The sequence below is a fragment of the Lactuca sativa genome, chromosome 6 (assembly GCF_002870075.4).
Source record: "Lactuca sativa cultivar Salinas chromosome 6, Lsat_Salinas_v11, whole genome shotgun sequence".
NCBI classification, from domain to species: Eukaryota; Viridiplantae; Streptophyta; class Magnoliopsida; order Asterales; family Asteraceae; genus Lactuca; species Lactuca sativa.
In genome coordinates, this window is record NC_056628.2 from 85,084,449 (window position 1) to 85,102,535 (window position 18,087).

General features: G+C 34.0%; 2 protein-coding genes across 2 annotated transcripts; one reads left to right on the forward strand and one right to left on the reverse strand.

The window, feature by feature from the left end:
* Positions 1-8,432: 8,432 nt before the first annotated feature.
* Positions 8,433-12,775, reverse strand: LOC111897160 (uncharacterized). The gene is made up of 12 exons (XM_052764956.1): positions 12,539-12,775; positions 11,061-11,206; positions 10,618-10,888; positions 10,432-10,525; positions 10,187-10,314; positions 10,022-10,106; positions 9,797-9,932; positions 9,517-9,713; positions 9,298-9,418; positions 9,009-9,188; positions 8,765-8,839; positions 8,433-8,660 (listed from the first exon to the last, which is right to left on the reverse strand). The coding sequence occupies exons 1-12, from the start codon at positions 12,600-12,602 to the stop codon at positions 8,433-8,435; spliced, it is 1,725 nt and encodes a 574-aa protein (XP_052620916.1). The 5' UTR covers positions 12,603-12,775.
* A 3,695-nt stretch (positions 12,776-16,470) lies between these two features.
* LOC128126821 (F-box protein CPR1-like) lies at positions 16,471-17,562 on the forward strand. The gene has a single exon (XM_052764957.1). It carries the CDS (start codon positions 16,471-16,473, stop codon positions 17,560-17,562), a length of 1,092 nt encoding a protein of 363 aa, XP_052620917.1.
* Positions 17,563-18,087: the final 525 nt, after the last annotated feature.

Consider the following 18,087-nt stretch of genomic DNA (forward strand, 5'->3'; position numbering starts at 1 on the left):
TATATGAGGTCTGCAAAAGGACATTATCTATAGTTTAAAGTTTTGATCATGGAGCATACTTAAGTTTACTAGCATTCAAGAAGCTAGGAACTCTTCCTGAATTCACTTATATTCTGTTATGACCAAAGATACCAACTACTAACACTAACCACTCAACTAAGCCTACCTAACTGATCTAACAGTAAAAAAACCTTATTGCCCTCACGGCTATACTTAAGCCACAACTGACAGGACGAAACGTATGCCTAATAAGAAGTGTAACAGACTCATTACCTTCACCCAGTATACATTTGGCCTTCATTTATTTGTATTCTTGCAATGCACTTCAATTGCAACTATTATTTACTCTTTGAGTCAGGTATATTTAATGTTGACTCTTCACTGACTTCCCCTTTTGATTTCTCAGTTGATTAAGCGAGACCCTTTGCTTCCAGGAGCAAGTGGCTAAGTTTGAGGCTGTTGAAGCAGTTTGGATGACATGGCATTGCTTGTTCTCTCTGCCATAAAGATAGCTTCTGATAGTTTTTAGTATCTTATGTTAATAAATTGTGTTTGATGGATTTCAAAAACTTGTGTTTGATGGATTTCAGAAACGTATGTTTGATGTTTTTAAAGTGTGATGATTTCTTAGTTTCTAGTAATATTCTTACTTTACTCTGATCTTAGAATTCATACTCGAATTCATTTCAACTACAGTGTTTTTTTTGTTCATTTAATTCCACATGCCAAATCAAATGCCCTTAATTCACATCAAAGGGCAGTATAGTATTTTTAAGTATGTCAGGGGCAAAACGCGCAATAAAAACATGTTATAGGGATGGACCAAGTTAAAAAAAACCATTAGGGACCAAGCGTGTAGATTATCAAAAACCTCAGGGACCATTCGTGTAATTTATCCAAAACAAAATAATAAAATATGTGGGTCACGAAGAAATTTAGAAAAAGGAGGGGTTGTATTGCAACAGTTTAATGTTAAGCTCAACAATGGAATTAGGGCTTATATAAGACTTTCACAGGGCAACCCTGATGAAATAGTTGAAGTTCATAAAATTATTCATAAGTCGTACAGCAGGATAACACCTATATATACCAGGTGAGAGAGACCAACCAAAGGATTCATAACAGAAAAGAAACTGAAGCCCAAGAGTTTAGCTTATGATGCAAAAATAAAAACGGAAACAAAATAAAGTAAAGGACTCAAAAAGACCCATAACATTTAATTTGAAGATATATAGTTATGCTCGTGTATTGGGCAGCGATGTTGATGTTTATGTGCGACTCCTGAGTAATTTCAAACCGTATTTATGGAATCCGGCGTTTATCATTAGAAGCTACACAAACTAAGCTTGATGTTATTTATGGGTGCCATTGAACTGCAGTACAAGTGTTTGATGAAAATCTGCACCGACTTACTTCGGATACGCATTAACTGAGCTCTAGCTTACAACTGTTGAGCTGTGTATAGCTTTATATAAGATGATACCTTTTTAATAATAAAATTCCTAGTGTTTCTTCGTAATCCTGCCTAAAGTCCTTCCTAATCGTCTCTTCATATTCGGCTGTACTTTTTTCTTCTCTGTTTAATGTGTGAGCATAGCTCAGACGCCATTGGTGTTTGAGCTATCCTTATCTGATTCAAAGATGGTTATTAACGCCTAGGGAGCAGTTGGAGGCACTTATTTGTTTATTGAATTCATTGCCACATGAAAGGACTTCCCTCACTCAGTGTGTTTGTGTGGTCTGAGCATGCACATCCAAACACCCCTTTCATTCCATCAACGGGTGATCCAGGTTTGGTCGGTTTTATTCTACCTCTGCAAATCCGTCAATAACTCAGGTAAATCCATATATGTTTCAGATTGGATTATGTTGCATTTTAAGTTCTTTGAACTGCATTGTAAAAATTTGTAAAGAAATGTAATCGAAACAAGATCTTCCCAACATCATCATTTCATTCACTATGAAACAGATGGTTTACATCAACATGTTACAAATCAAACCTCACTACAAAATCACTCACACACTCATATTACAAATCTAGTGTGACAACGATTTATGAACAAACCCTAAACGAAAACCCTAACTCAAGATGAAAGAGAAACTGAGAAATACAGATGAGAAAATATATTGGTAGCTACAAATGAGATCATTTAACACATTATATACATCGACCCACTAGACTTCGGGCATAACCCATAGACCCATTGACCCGCGTGTATCCTTTACCTGCATTACAACTTACCACAATATCCACACAAATATATTGTATAACACTTTTACCAAATAACTAACAAATTAATGTTTAAGTTTGAATATTTTATTAACTCTTTTCAACATGCCCCCTCAAACTAAACATTAATTTTTGAAAATATTTTATTACTTTTTAAAAACATCAATCATATTAAGTTGATTTACAATGTATTCATGTTGAACACTACCAAGTGACTTTGTTAAAATATCTGCATTTTGATTAGAAGATACTATTTTATTTACTTTTAAAATTCCATTCTCAATTTTTTCCCTGACAAAATGAAGATCAATTTCAAAATGTTTTGTCTTTTCATGAAATACAGGATTTAAAGCTAACTTAATTGCAGATTCATTATCACAAAAAATATCTACAAGTAAATTAGTTTTTATACCTAAATCATGAAGTAATTTTAAAATCCATATTAGTTCACAAGTTATACTTCCTAATGCCCTCTGTGGATGAACGAGAAACAGTACTCTGTTTCTTGCTCTTCTAAAAAACCAGAGATCCTCCTAGATATACTAGATAACCTGTTACAGATCGACGACTAAACAAGCATTTCGCCCAATCTGCATCCACAAACCCAATCAAATCTAAACTATTAGAATTAGTTATATGTATTCACATACCAGGACTATTTTTCAAATATCTCAAAAGTCTGAAAGCAATATTAACATGGGACTTATAAGGTTTATGCATGTATTGACTTAATATTTCACAGCATAAGATATATCAGGTATAGTCACAGTCAAATAAATCAACTTACCAATAAGTTTTTGATATTCAGTAATATTAACTAGATAATCAGATTTTTCCAAATCATATTCTCTTTTGATAACTAAATTAGGTTCAAGTGGAGTTTTAACTGGTTTACATGCTAGCATACCAAACTCATGAAGTAGTTACATGCAATATTTCCTTTGATTTAAACATATTCCTTTTTCAGTTCTCAATACTTCAATACCCAACTCTTCTAAATCTTTAATAAAAAACTGAGATTTAAGAAAATTTTTAACATTATTCAACTCAGACTCATCATTACCTGTTAGAATAATATCATCCACATAAACAAGTAGGACTACAAAAGTATTTTGAAACTGTCTAACAAATAATGAATAATCATTAATACTTTGCTTAAAACCAAAACTTAAGAGAGAAGAACACAACCTTTCATTCTACTTCCTTGGGGCTTGTTTAAGTCCATAAAGAGATTTTAACAATCTGCAAACTCTGATATCATCTTTAGAATGATATCCCTCAGGTTGACACATATATACACTTTCAGATAAATTTCCATATAAAAAAGCATTGTTAATATCTAACTGATAAAGTGGCCAAGAATTATTCACAGCTAATGTTATTACCACACGAACAGTTACAACTATGGCCACAGGAGAAAAAGTCTCCTCATAGTCTATTCCTTCCCTTTGATTATATCCTTTAGCCACAAGTCTGGCTTTATATCTTTCTATATCACCATTAGATTTATATTTAATTTTATATATCCAACGACACCCAATTGCTTTTCTTCCTTTAGGAAGATTAGTAATTTCCCAAGTATTGTTCCTATAGAGGGCTTCCATTTCCACATTCATGGCTTTGATCCAATTTGAATCTAAAGCTGCTTCACTATAAGTCTTAGGTTCAACTGTTTTATTAAGATTAGAAATAAAACAGAAAGACTCAATATTAAGAGCTGAATAATTTACAGTTCTTTCAATACCATATTTATGTGTACCCTCTACAACATAATCACTAAATCTAACTGGCATGTGAACATTCCTTCCAGATCTAGTGATCCTAGTTGACAAACTTTCAGAAGCATTAGAATTAATTGAATCATTTTCCTCAGTCAATACAGAAGAGCTTGGAAACAACACATCAGAGGGAAGCACATATGCCTCACCAGTCCGGTTGCTGACATTAGAGGGACAAGTCTCATCCTGGTCCTGGTCTACATTAGCACCATCCATCTGATGGCTACTCCTCAGGTTATCTGCTCTAGTATTATCTAGAATAAAACTAGAATCTAAAGACTCATCATAGGAAAATAGGTAATTTGAATTTACAGTGACAACTCAACTATCAGTTAAAGATGAAGTTTTAAGCTTGAAAGGAAACACTGACTCATAAAACTTTACATCCCTGGAAAAAGAAATAAGATTAGAATCAAGACTAAGAACTTTGTAACCCTTTTTATCAGAAGAATAACCAAGAAAAACACACTTATCAGCTCTTTCAGAAAATTTATCATTATTATTCAACTTAGAGACAAAACACAAACATCCAAATACCCTAAGTTTATCAAAAACAGGTGCACAATTATAAACAAGTTCATAGGGAGAAGAACCATTTAAGATTGAAGTAGGTGTTCTATTAATCAAAAAAACTGAAGTTAAAATGGCAACTCCCCAGTGTTTAATTGGCAAACCAGACTGAAAAATTAAAGACCTAGCAACATTTAAAATGTGTCTGTGTTTCCTCTCCACAACACCATTTTGTTGTGGAGTATGAACACAAGATGTTTGATGCAAAATTCCTTTTGATTCAGTTAATTGTCTCATTCTGTTATTTAAAAACTCTGTACCATTGTCAGATCTAACTGCCTTTATTTTAAAACTAAACTGATTAATCAAAATATTAAAGAAAACAAGAACAGAATCATAAACTTCATCTTTAGACTTTAAAAGATAAACCCAAGTTGCCCTAGTAAAATCATCCACAATAGTCAAAAAATACCTAAATCCTTCTGTAGTTGTCACTTTATAAGGACCCCAAACATCTAAATGAATTAACTCACCAAGTTTAGAAGTAGTATGTTGACTAACAGGAAAAGATTCTCTAGCTTGTTTAGCCTTATGACAAATGTCACAAGGTGGAAGAACTTCACTTCCAATCTTAAGTCTATGTCTCAAAGAACTCAAAACTTGATCTGAAGGATGACCAAGTCTATTGTGCCAAGTTAGTTTAGACACACAACAAACAGAAGAAGAAATAGAAGAATTAGACACACTACCTAAAGGTGCACTATCAATGTAATAGAGACCTCCAGACTCTCTACCATTCCCCACCGTAACCTTTGACTGTAAATCCTGAATTTTGCAATTATGCTCATTAAAAACAACCTCACAATTACTCTCTTTATAGACCTTATGAACAGAAAGAAAATTAACATTGAAATCAGGAACAGCAAACACATCAAACAGTGTTAAAGAATTAGATAAATTCATGTTACCAATTTTTCCAATCTTAGCTGATGTACCATTGGGATGACAAACCAACAAATCTAATTTTGACACATCCACAGTGTCATGGAGTAGTGACTCAGAGGCAATCATATGTTATTAAACTTGAACAATTTAACCCTTATTCTTATTAACATTAGTCTTGTTATTAAACTTGCTATTAAAAGTAGATGACTGAGATTTATTTACAGACTGAGAAGCCTGAAGAGAAGTCAAAGAACCATTTCTTTGAAGTGATTCTTCTCTAGACACAATAGAAAAAGCAGTTTTCACATTAGGTAAGGGATCCATTAATAAAATGTAACTTTTGACTTGACTGTATGAATCATCAAGTCCAGATGAAAACTGCATAAGCTTCATGAGATTAGAATGATCCTTTAGTTTAATAGAAGCATCACATGTACACTCAGTTAAACTAGTAAGACCATCAAATTCTTTCCATAAAGAATCAAGCTTATTGAAGTAATCTGACAGAGAAGTACCATTTTGTTTAAGGGAATTAATTCGTTGATGTATATTAAAAACAACAGATCCATCAAACTTATTGTAAGTTTCAAAAAGATTTTCCCAAATATCCTCAGCTACTTCAGAATAAGCTTGACTCTGATAAATTGAGTTAGAGATGGAAGACAACAACCAAGAACAAACAACCACATTAGCCCTATCCCATTTAGTTTTCTTTGAGTCATCAACACTGCTTTTTTTACAAGTACCATCAACAAAGCCTAACTTATTCCTTGCCTTAAGAGCCTTAGAAATAGAACTTCTCCATAACCTAAAGTTTTCATTACCAGTCAACTTGATTGTAATTATAGAAGTAACAGCATATTCAGAAGGGTGAATGTAGAGAGGATCATCAAAATTAATCTGATCATCCTTCCCACTTCCACTAGGTGGATCAGTTGAGCCACCCGTCATAGAAGCAAATTAACCAAAAACAGCAAGAAAGAAATCAAGAAAACTTGCCCCTGAACTGATTTTATGTCCAGATGGTCACCACGTATGTCGGGGCCCAAGACAACCAGTACAAAGGAAGAAATAAAACAGATATACAAAAGAAAACCAATCAACACACACAGACCACCAGGATCTTTACAAACAAATATGCAAGACAAAAGGAAAGGAATAAGAAATTGCTCACAAAGCCTTTTAGGATGAGTCAAGTGCAGGGATCGACTCTCTTTGTCCGTTCTCAACTAGGGTTTATCAGTGATGAACTCTGACCCCTAGTGAGTTATTTCAGACTCATAGATTAATCGATTTGGCTTAATCTTTGTTCACAACCAGTCTTGTAGACAACCTTGATTTGATCTTCACAGAAGTAACCTACAAGATCACAAACAATCTCGTAGTACCAGATCCAAAAGAAAAAAGATGTTTGATTTGATTTTCCAGAGAAAACCCTAAATCAAAACGAACATCAAGAAGAACACAGTTGATGAAATAGAAGATCAGAGTTCACACGAACTCATGATTAAACAAACAACTGCTTCAATCAAAGAGCAAATAAAGAAAGGAGTTTAGAAATTACCATTACGATCGTGAGACGAACAATCGCAAATCAACGAACGTCACAAGAACACCGAAGGAGCCATAGCTCTGATACCATGTAAAGAAACGTAATCGAAACAAGATCTTCCCAACATCATCATTTCATTCACTATGAAACAGATGGTTTACATCAACAAGTTACAAATAAAACCTTACTACAAAATCAGTCACACACTCATATTACAAATCTAGTGTGACAACGATTTATGAACAAACCCTAAACAAAAACCCTAACTCAAGATGAAAGAGAAACTGAGAAATACAGATGAGAAAATATCTTGGTAGCTACGAATGAGATCATTTAACACATTATATACATCGACCCACTAGACTTCGGGTATAACCCATAGACCCATTGACCCGCGTGCATCCTTTACCTGCATTACAACTTACCACAATATCCACACAAATATATTGTATAACACTTTTACCAAATAACTAACAAATTAATGTTTAAGTTTGAATATTTTATTAACTCTTTTCAACATGTTCAAGGTAATACGTCTTGTGACCTTTGGCTGACTTTAGAATGTGGTTCTGCTCCTCATACCTACTCGCATGAATATACTCTTAAAACCCAACTCTTGAAAATTTCAATGAAGGAAGATGAATTTTCATCTGCCTATTTAACTCGAGCACAAGAGTACTTTAATGCTCTAGCCAACATTGGTGAACCAATAAAAGAAAAGGACCTCATGATGCTTGTAATATCAGGTTTAAGAGACGAATATAATAGGTTGAAATCCACCTTGTTAGCCCAACACTCTCCCACTGCCTTTGCTGAACTGAATGGTCTTCTCTCCGAACACGACTACATGATCAGAAAGACCTCTACAGAGGTGCCACCAGCTCAAGTATTCACTGCTGCCACCTGACAACCTAATCCCTCTCTTGTCGGACACTCCCTGTCACAAGATGATGCTGTCCAGGCTATTCAACAACTCGCACAACAGCTTGGGTTACAACTTCAACCAACAAGTTCACCACTAGCCCAAGCCTTCTACACAAACTGATCAGGCAACAATCGCAACAATTGCTCAACAAACAACCGAGGTCGTGGAAACTATAATAACTGACAACAAGGAGGAGGTAGTCGAACTCGGTTTACTTGGGCATCTAATCAAAATATTGTTTATGGCACATGTAACAGGTGCGGTATTGGCCATGTTCCATCCCAGTGCCCTAAACGTGATCCCGCAACGATTTCTACGAGACAACAACCCTCTGCTAATTTTGCTGATTACCGTTCCCAGGTTTCCTCTTCTTGGGTCACCGATACTAGTTCAACTAATCATGTTGCAGCCAACCTCTCCAGCTTTGATCATTTTGAGACAAAAAAAACCCATATTCAAGAACATTGTTGATTAAAAAAGGACAATCTGAAATTACTTTTCAAGCTTTGGTATTAATAGACCTGTGTTGCCATCAACTTTGGAATTCAATCGAGGGACCTTGGTGGACGAATTCACATTATCATAATCATCAACATCAATGGTATCTCCAACATTTCGTTTTTTTACTATTGTTGGGGAATTATACTTGAACGGACTTGTAGCTTCAAATTTGTCAGCCATTGTTGGGGTCAAATTATCACCTGTTTGCGATATCGCATCCTTACAGCAAAATGTTATAAATAGGTTTAGTAATAAAATATTAACAAAAATTAATTTTTAAAATAGATTATATAAAATTAAATAATGTAAATTTATAATATAACCTTTAATGACTTCGTTTCGTGGGATACTTCATGAGATGCGATTTCTGTATCATCATTATTTGCAGGACTACCTGCCTGATAAAGAAATTTAAATATTTATATAATTTGTGGGACATATTTCTCAATCAATATATATTTACAATTTATTAGTGAAGATCATTAAAGAAAAATATGGATCATTAAAGAAATATATGGATCATAAAATATAATATTAAAAAAATAAATAAGAATAATATATAAATACCTCGACAGCTAACTTTTTTTCCAAAGCATCGATAACGTTACTATCAACCGTATAGCCAAGTATCCCAAACCGATTGTAGTTATTGGATACGTTAAAACTGTTAACATCGATCTTAAAAGCCATCTTTTTATGCTCCAGACATTTGAGGTCATACGGATATAATCTTGGATTATCCCCAGCCTGGAATAAATGTGTTATATAATATATTTATGTTTAAAAGCACATTAATATTAAGAAAATAGAACAAATAACAACAATTAAGAAAACAAAAATTATAATTATGTTATACCTGTTTGATTTGATCTAAAAGATCACGTGCGCGTTTTTTGACAAGTCTATAAGCATCTCTATCAAAGAGAGTTAGAGTGATTGTTCCAGAATCATCTTGCACACGAATAGGTATTTTATACCTATAAAAAATTTCCCACATAAATAAACATTAAATATGTTTAATGGTTCATAATTTAGTTAAGTTGTTAAGTTGATATTTTCTTAAATGTAAAAAAACCTTGGAACGGAAGAGATCTTCTTATTTTTACAATTATGACCATTGCATTTTAAAACGACACTTGCATCACCACTATCTGGACCGCTGAACACATCTTCTGTTTCAACTTTCTTTCCACAGTTTGTACACGCATCATAATACCAATCAATATCTTGGTGAATACCATAAATGGTCCCGACAATGATATATTGGCCGACCTAAAAAAATTATAATTTTATTATGTGTTAAATAGAAAACAATATAACATCAATACATCAATACAGATAAAATATTCACATACCTCTTGTGGTTCTATCAAATCGACAACATTTTTAACTTTGTAATTATTCAAGAAGTCATCAGATTCCGAATATGATTTAGAGCTTTCAACAGTCAAAGAAGCAGAAGGGTTTTGAAGTCCTCGTAATCCAACCAAGCTGTTTTTAATTTAGGAGTTTAAAAATAAAATTATTAAATCATTAAATAGAAACAAAAAAACGATGAATTTTAAAAAATGTTTTGTTACCTATCTGTGAAGGTAACAATTTCGGGAAGATTAGCATTTATGAACATCCGTGTTTGTTCATAATAACTGTTAACAGAAGGTGTTGCTGATGAAACAAAATAAAATAGTCAATAGAATGAGTAATATAAAAGACTAAAATAAGGTTGATTTGTATAAAAAATATACCGTTATAGACATTAATTCTTGCAAATTGCAAAAGGACAATCACACGACCAACTTGTTTATGAGCTTCAAGATAAGAAATTAGCTGGTATGCAATATCTCCAAACAATGTAACGTTAACCTGCAAACCTCTGCAAAAAAAATAATGGTTAAATGAATATATAATACTAAAATTGTACATGCAAGTTGTAAAGTAATGAATGTAATATATAAGATATAAGATATAATATAAAAAAAGCTTTCGTTACTCTAAGTTTCTGATTTGTAAAGGCAGCCTATGTAGAGATTTGGTGACATCACGGGAATCAAGCTTTCCTAATGAAACAACTTCACCAATAATATCTATAAAATGATAATACAAAATGTCAAAATGATGTGAAATTAAAGAATTAAAGAATTAAATATAATATACAATCAATAAGGAGGGAAATTACCAATTGATTCATTAGAGGTAGCTGTTGCAGAGATAATTGTTTCATAAGAAACAAAAGAAAATCCATATGTTGTTTTGGATTGAAAGTGTAGACACTCATTAACAGTTGTTCTTCGATGGAAATTTAACTTGGAGGTTACATCACTTATTTTAAAAGTGTATTTGTTAGGAGCGATAGTGGGGGATCGGATGTAAACAGCTTGATCTTCTTTCAGTTTGGACTCAAACCTTTGAAAATCTCTTGGATACACACTTGCTCGGATTTTTGTACACTATTCACATAGGGTAAGAATATTATATAATGTTAAAAAGGGAATCTTTAATAAATATAAATTGTTCACAATTGAAGATAACATCTTCAATGATCGAGTTTGAATAATATTATTGGAATGATCAAATAAAAAAAATGGTTTTGAATAATGGTATTAGAATAGTAGATTTTACCATTTCATCCATGAGTATCATCTCAATTGATCTGACAATAGTGGGGTTACCATCTGAAAGCGATTTCCACAGGCGGATGATAGACACTTTTAGTGTGTAATCATCGTTCATATTGTCCAAGTCTTTAATCAAAGTGATCTTTCTTTCTGCCATTGTCACTATAAAAAAAAGTACACAAAATAATTAGAATTATGTGTATGGAGTACTAATAATATATGAACAAATTGAATAATACAATATGGTTATATTGAAACATTCATACAAAGAAAACAAAATCTAAAAGAAACATGCCAACAGAATCCGAATGAAACATGGTAACATAAACTATATACCCCTATACAACATTCATACTTAAAAATAATAATGATAAGTGAAACAAAGTAGGGGTAAAACCGGTAATTAAAAGTGAAACAAAGAATTGTAACAAAGAAGGGGTAAACCCAGTTTCTTTCAGAAACATGGTAAAACAAACTATATACTCCTATATAATTGGCAAGGGCATTTTCGTCCATTGGACTTAATTATAACATGAAAAATAAAACTACAATGCCTTTATATGTATTTTTTTCAAATTTTATTGCATATATATTGTTAATAAAAGTGTTGATATAAATATATAGTCGCATAACAAATGTTTAAATTTGAGAAACTGATTCAGATAGCAGGAACATAAATTCTTAATCTGAATGTTAATATCTTAATCTTATCTTAATCTTAATAAATCTTAATCTTAATCTTAATAAATCAATAACATAAAGTTAATTGGAGAGGGCATTTTTGTCCATTGTACTTAATTATAAATTCTTACTTAATGCTGTCATATTCAGATTCAAGCATATTCACAAAACACATTCATATTCATACAAAAAAATAAATAAATGCTGTCATATTCAGATTGAAGCATATTCATACAAAAAACAGTGATTCAAGCATATCAAAACGACCATAAAGTCCCTGTTGAATGTCCATATTCAGTTTACTGTGCTTAATACTGTGCTTAATGAATGCTGTCATATTCAGATTACTGTGTTTAATGTACTTAACCGAGCATATAATGAAAATTGATTCAAGCATATGAAGTTCAGAAAAAACAATAAATAGAGCGTAAATATACACAATCAGAACAATTAACACAACAATCGGCCATAACAATCATCGGCATACATATACACAATCACACAATCAGAACAATAATCGATAATAAGAAACTTACAGAATTACTGCCTTTAATGTCCTTAATCGACCATATAACGAAGATTCATTCAAGAATATCAACTTCAGAATAAACAAAAAACTGAGAATTGGATAAAAATAAGAAACTTACAGAATGATTGTTATGGCCGATTGAAGAATGATTATTGATTCGTGGAAGACAATGCAGTAAAGAATAATTGTTAGTCCTATGTTTATATTATATATTGAACATAATAAGAAGAAATCGAAATAATAATGAAAATTGATACGATTGATCTTTATACCATAAAAAGATGAATTTAATCGGCCATATAACAAAATTGATTGAATACTGCATTCGATTTCCATCTATATTCGGATTTGCACATTGAAATTGCCATATTGCCATATTCAGATTGTAAAATTCCAATTTAAATTAAGATTATGAATCCGATTCTCATGATACGTGATACGTAATACAAAGGATGGGTATAATTGGGAATTTACATTTGGAGGAAATCGATTTTTGAATGACAGGTGGATGATCGGTTTTGTTTATTAGTAAGGGAGATATAGCCCTTTTTCCCTTACTTCCCTCTATCAATTCCGTGTTATAATTATTTGGGTAGAGAAGTTTATTTGTTTACTTTCTGTCCACAGTTATGTGACTAACAAAAGGAAGCTGCCACTTTTCTCCTTAAGCTAACATTATGATACCAATTGTTGGCACAGGTCCTTGAAAAAAACACACAAAACACACACAATGCACGTATGTATGTGAATATAAACTTGCAACAGAAAATGGAGAAGCTTCCTATTATATTAAAAAAAACAAAGTTACTACATCTACTACTACTCTAGCTGTGTCATCTCTTTAAGTAATATATCATACCCACGTTCTAAACTTACTCCTAAAGAAAAGTAAAATATGGGAAGACCCCACAAGAATCGGTCCACTTTTGAACAAGTAAACACCTTTTATTTTCCATCTTTATTATTTATAGATATGCTTGTAAACTCCATCAGCTACCCATGACAATTAAGCTACCAAATCATTGACCTATTGACCCGTATCCAGACCCGGTAAATAAACGATTAACCCAACAACTTCTTCCAAAGTTGCTTTTTCTGCCACTCGTGCTTCTTCGATCACTTGGCATCAACGCCTTGGACATCCTCATCAGCAGTTGTTGCAGTCAATGATTTCTAAATATAGTTTACATTTACTAGATAAACATGTTACTTCAACTTGTACTTCATGTTCTATTGGCGAATCCTCTAAACTTCATTTGTCATCCTCTACTTATAAAAGCTCTCATATTTTAGACTTACTTTTTTGTGATGTTTGGGGACCTGCTCCCGTTACCTCATTTCATGGGCATCGATATTTTTTATTGTGTGTTGATCATTTTTCCCGCTTTATGTGGTTTTTTCCTTTAAAAGCCAAATCTGATGTCTATAATACTTTCAAACAATTTATTCTTACTGTTGAATGGCAGTTCCAAACTAAGTTAAAATCAGTTCAAACTGATTGGGGCAGTGAATTTCGGAATCTTTCACAATTTTTATCATCTCTCGGTATCACCCATCACCTATCTTGTCCTCATACAAGTGAACAAAACGCTCTTGTATGTTGTGGAAACCGGTCTTACTCTTTTTGCCTAATCCTCTGTTCCACAACGTTTTTGGCATTTTGATTTTGACACAATTGTTTATCTTATAAATCGCATGCCTTCCCGTACAAACAAAAACATCTCACCTTTTGAACATGTTTTCAAACACAAACCTGATTTTTTATTTCTTAGTGTGTTCGGTTGTCAATGCTTTCCGCACCTTCGTCCATACAACAACCATAAAATGGATTTTTGCTCTCTCCCATGTGTGTTTCTTGGATATAGCACATCCCATCATGGTTACCGATGCTTTGATCCTTTCTCTGAACGACTTTATATAGTTCGTCATTTTTGGTTTCATCAACGATCCTTTCCATACAACATCAACCCCCCAACTCCACCCGAACCTTCTTCTTCTAACCCATATACATCGTCCTAACCTACTCCTGATCCTTCAAATATACCCACTACACCACCACCCATATTACTTACTACTCCACCTACATCTCCTATATCTTCTACATCTCCTCCTCCTTCCTGTAAATCTCCACAATGTCCCCCTCTCGTCCATACTTATCACCGACGCCCGCGAACCACCACATCTCAACTTGACACCTCTCTCCCTCAAACTGCCATTCCCCAACCAGAAGCTACCCAATCTCAACCATGCGTTCGACCCTCCAACCTACGTCCTAATCCTAAGCCTACCAAACCATATGATCCCACCTCGTATCACACTCATACTTCCTCTCCTGACACTGAACCCACAACCTTTACTATTGCTAACAAATTGCCTCAATGGCGTCAGGCCATGGCAGAAGAGTATTCTGCTCTTCTACGGAACAATACTTGGTCCTTAGTTCCTCGTGTCTCAAATATGAATGTCGTTGAATGTAAATGGGTTTACAAACTCAAGCGCGATCATACCGGGGATATTGTGCGCTACAAAGCACATTTGGTTGCTAAAGGTTTTTATCAACAACAGGGTCTTGACTATCATGAGACTTTCAGTCAAGTTGTAAAATCGACTACTATTCGGGTTGTTCTATATTTGGCGGTGACACATAATTGGCCTTTACGACAACTTGATGTTCAAAATGCATTTTTACATGGAAATCTCACTGAGACGGTCTATTTACAACAACCACGAGGTTTCGTTGATCCAACGAGACCCAATCATGTTTGTGTTCTTCTTAAGTCTTTGTATGGACTTAAGCAAGCTCCACGAGCTTGGTTCCAACGGTTGTCTACTGCTCTTCATGCTCTCGGCTTTCAAGGCTCTAAAACAGATCCGTCGCTTTTTATCAACTCTTTTAAAGGTGTTCTTTTATATATGCTTTTTATCTACTCGTCTGTCAAGAAAAGCCTTTTTCCTAGTAGTGACCAAACAACAATGATATAAATACCGGTCTTGGTAATACTGTATTTTACCCAAGGAATTCATTATGGAAACCGATGCATCATGCCTTGGGTTGGGGGCAGTCCTCATGCAAGGAGGAATACCAGTGGCCTAAGGCCTAATACAGTTAGGTCCTTGGTACCGGTTCTCGGTACAAGCCAGTTGATGAAAGAGAACTAATAGCGATAGTATTCGCCATTCAAAAGTCGCATCCATACTTCGTGTGAAAGTGTTTCATAGTTCAGCCAAACCAACGAAGATTTAAATGTTTACTTACAACAACAAATCATTATTGAGGAACATCAAAATTGGATGTCCAAACTAGTAGGATATAATTTTGAAATTTAATATAGGACCAAAAAAAAAACACGACTGATGTACATTCATGAAAGGGGACATCATCATCCTTCGGTACCCTTTCAGTACCATGGGTAGTCTAATGGAATGAGGTTTTGTGAGAGCTGTCCTGGGCTCGAGAATTGTGGATAATAAGGCAGCAAGTTCGAGAAGGGACTTCCGCACCACTGAGGCTTAGTGATGAAGGTGACTGAATCCTTTATCAAAGTTGTTTAGTGCTGCCTCGATCATCATCTTGAGTTCCTTGTGTATCTCATGAGTGACGTGCGAGTGCAATTGCGGGACATTCAGGAGTACAAAAAAACTTACCAAAAGATGGTAAAGGATGTATACTAGGAGGGTATGTGTAAAGGCATAGCAATAATGATGGCGGAGTGTGACGTGTGTCAACACCATAAATATTTCACAATGGCATCGAGAGGATTGTTGCAACCCTTAGAATTACCAAAAAAAAAAAAAAATGTGTGGGTGGACATGACAATAAATTTTAAGATTGGGTTGCCAAGGTCAGAGGGTTATAATATCATTTTAAAAGAAATACTTGAGAAAGAAGGTATGTTATTAACACTGATTTCAGTTGGTGTAGCAAAGCAATTATCGAAGATCATGATGTCTTGATGTCATTAGTGATCTTATCGATATTGATATACTAATCATATATGGTAGGTTTGTAAAAGTCATTTCAGTAAATGAATTTCACTCTATGGTAAAATATCATGGTAATAATATCTTCATATCATGTTTCGCATTTATGAGTGTTGATAACTAAAATCCCTAATAAATACCCCATAGAAATAAATTTCTCACTATCGTGTGGGTACCCCCCCCCCCTTTTCTTTCCTATCGGATTGCCGACTCTAGGGTTTCGATGGCAGAGCTTCACGATGATGTCCTTCCGAATATACTGAAAAGATTGAATGTGAGCGATCTAATCCGATGCAAAAGTGTATGTAAGTCTTGGGAAAATTTGATCTCTGACTCTGGTTTCATTAAATTCCATATGAACTATAGTTACCAAATTGATTACAAAAACAATGATATAGATAGGAGGATTGTTATGTCAAGGGTCTCTTATCGCAACGGGTCGCGTGTTTGTGATGTTGATGATAGATTATTTGATGATCGTGATTGTCATCTTCTTGGTTCTTCCAATGGACTTGTATGCATCTCTTCTTTTGCTTCTCAACTTGTAGTAGCTAATCCCTCAACTAGAGAGGTTCAAACACTACAAGAGCCTCAAATTCTTGATACCAAGCATTTATGTTGGGGTTTTGGCTATGATTCATCTACGGATGATTACAAGGTTGTATTAGGGTTCCGTAAACGTGTTGGTTGGACGTGTTTTCAAGTGTTAAGTTTGAAATCAAATGTTTGGAAACTAATTGGAGATGTAAAGTATTCATTTCATAGTAGGATTGGTATCTTATGCAATGGGGCACTTCATTGGATTATGAAAGATTCTTCATCTCCAAATAAGAAGAGAGTCATTGCTTCGTTTCAGCTATCTGAAGAAAAATTTATCAAAATTTCCGAACCTGATGATGAGCGATATGAATCTGGTGTTGCTAGCTGCCCAAATATGAATTTAGGTATTATCGAAGATTGTTTATGCGTATTTCCTTGTGATGGGTTTAACGATAACTTATGGATGCTGAAGAACTACAATGGAAAGCTGTCTTGGGAAATGTTTGAAAAGGACTGTGATATGAACTTAGCTTTACAATGCTTGAAAGAGCAGGAACATTACGTTCCTAACAAGAGAACTTTGTGTCGTGATATGCTGTTCTACAAGACTAAGGAATATATTTGTGCCCCTATCTATATGGAGAGTCTTGTATCTCCCTACGTTAATGGGAGGCCAAAGAGAAAGATACAAGAGAGTAATAGCAAGAAGAGTTGTAAGGTGCGTTCATTTTGTTTATCATATAATACAAACTGTGGAATTATATCTGGATACTGAATTCTTATTAATGCTTATGATGATTCCTGTACATCCCTAAAAAACTGTGTTGATCTAGGCCTCATAGCTCAATCTTCATGTTTACTCATGGGATGCTCTCATTTTCTTTTGTAATATATGAGGTCTGCAAAAGGACATTGTCTATAGTTTAAAGTTTTGATCATGGAGCATACTTAAGTTTACTAGCATTCAAGAAGCTAGGAACTCTTCCTGAATTCACTTATATTCTGTTATGACCAAAGATACCAACTACTAACACTAACCACTCAACTAAGCCTGCCTAACTGATCTAACAGTAAAAAAAACCTTATTGCCCTCACGGCTCTACTTAAGCCACAACTGACAGGACGAAACGTATGCCTAATAAGAAGTGTAACAGACTCATTACCTTCACCCAGTATACATTTGGCCTTCATTTATTTGTATTCTTGCAATGCACTTCAATTTTATTTATTTGTATTCTTGCAATGCACTTCAATTGCAACTATTATTTACTCTTTGAGTCTGGTATATATAATGTTGACT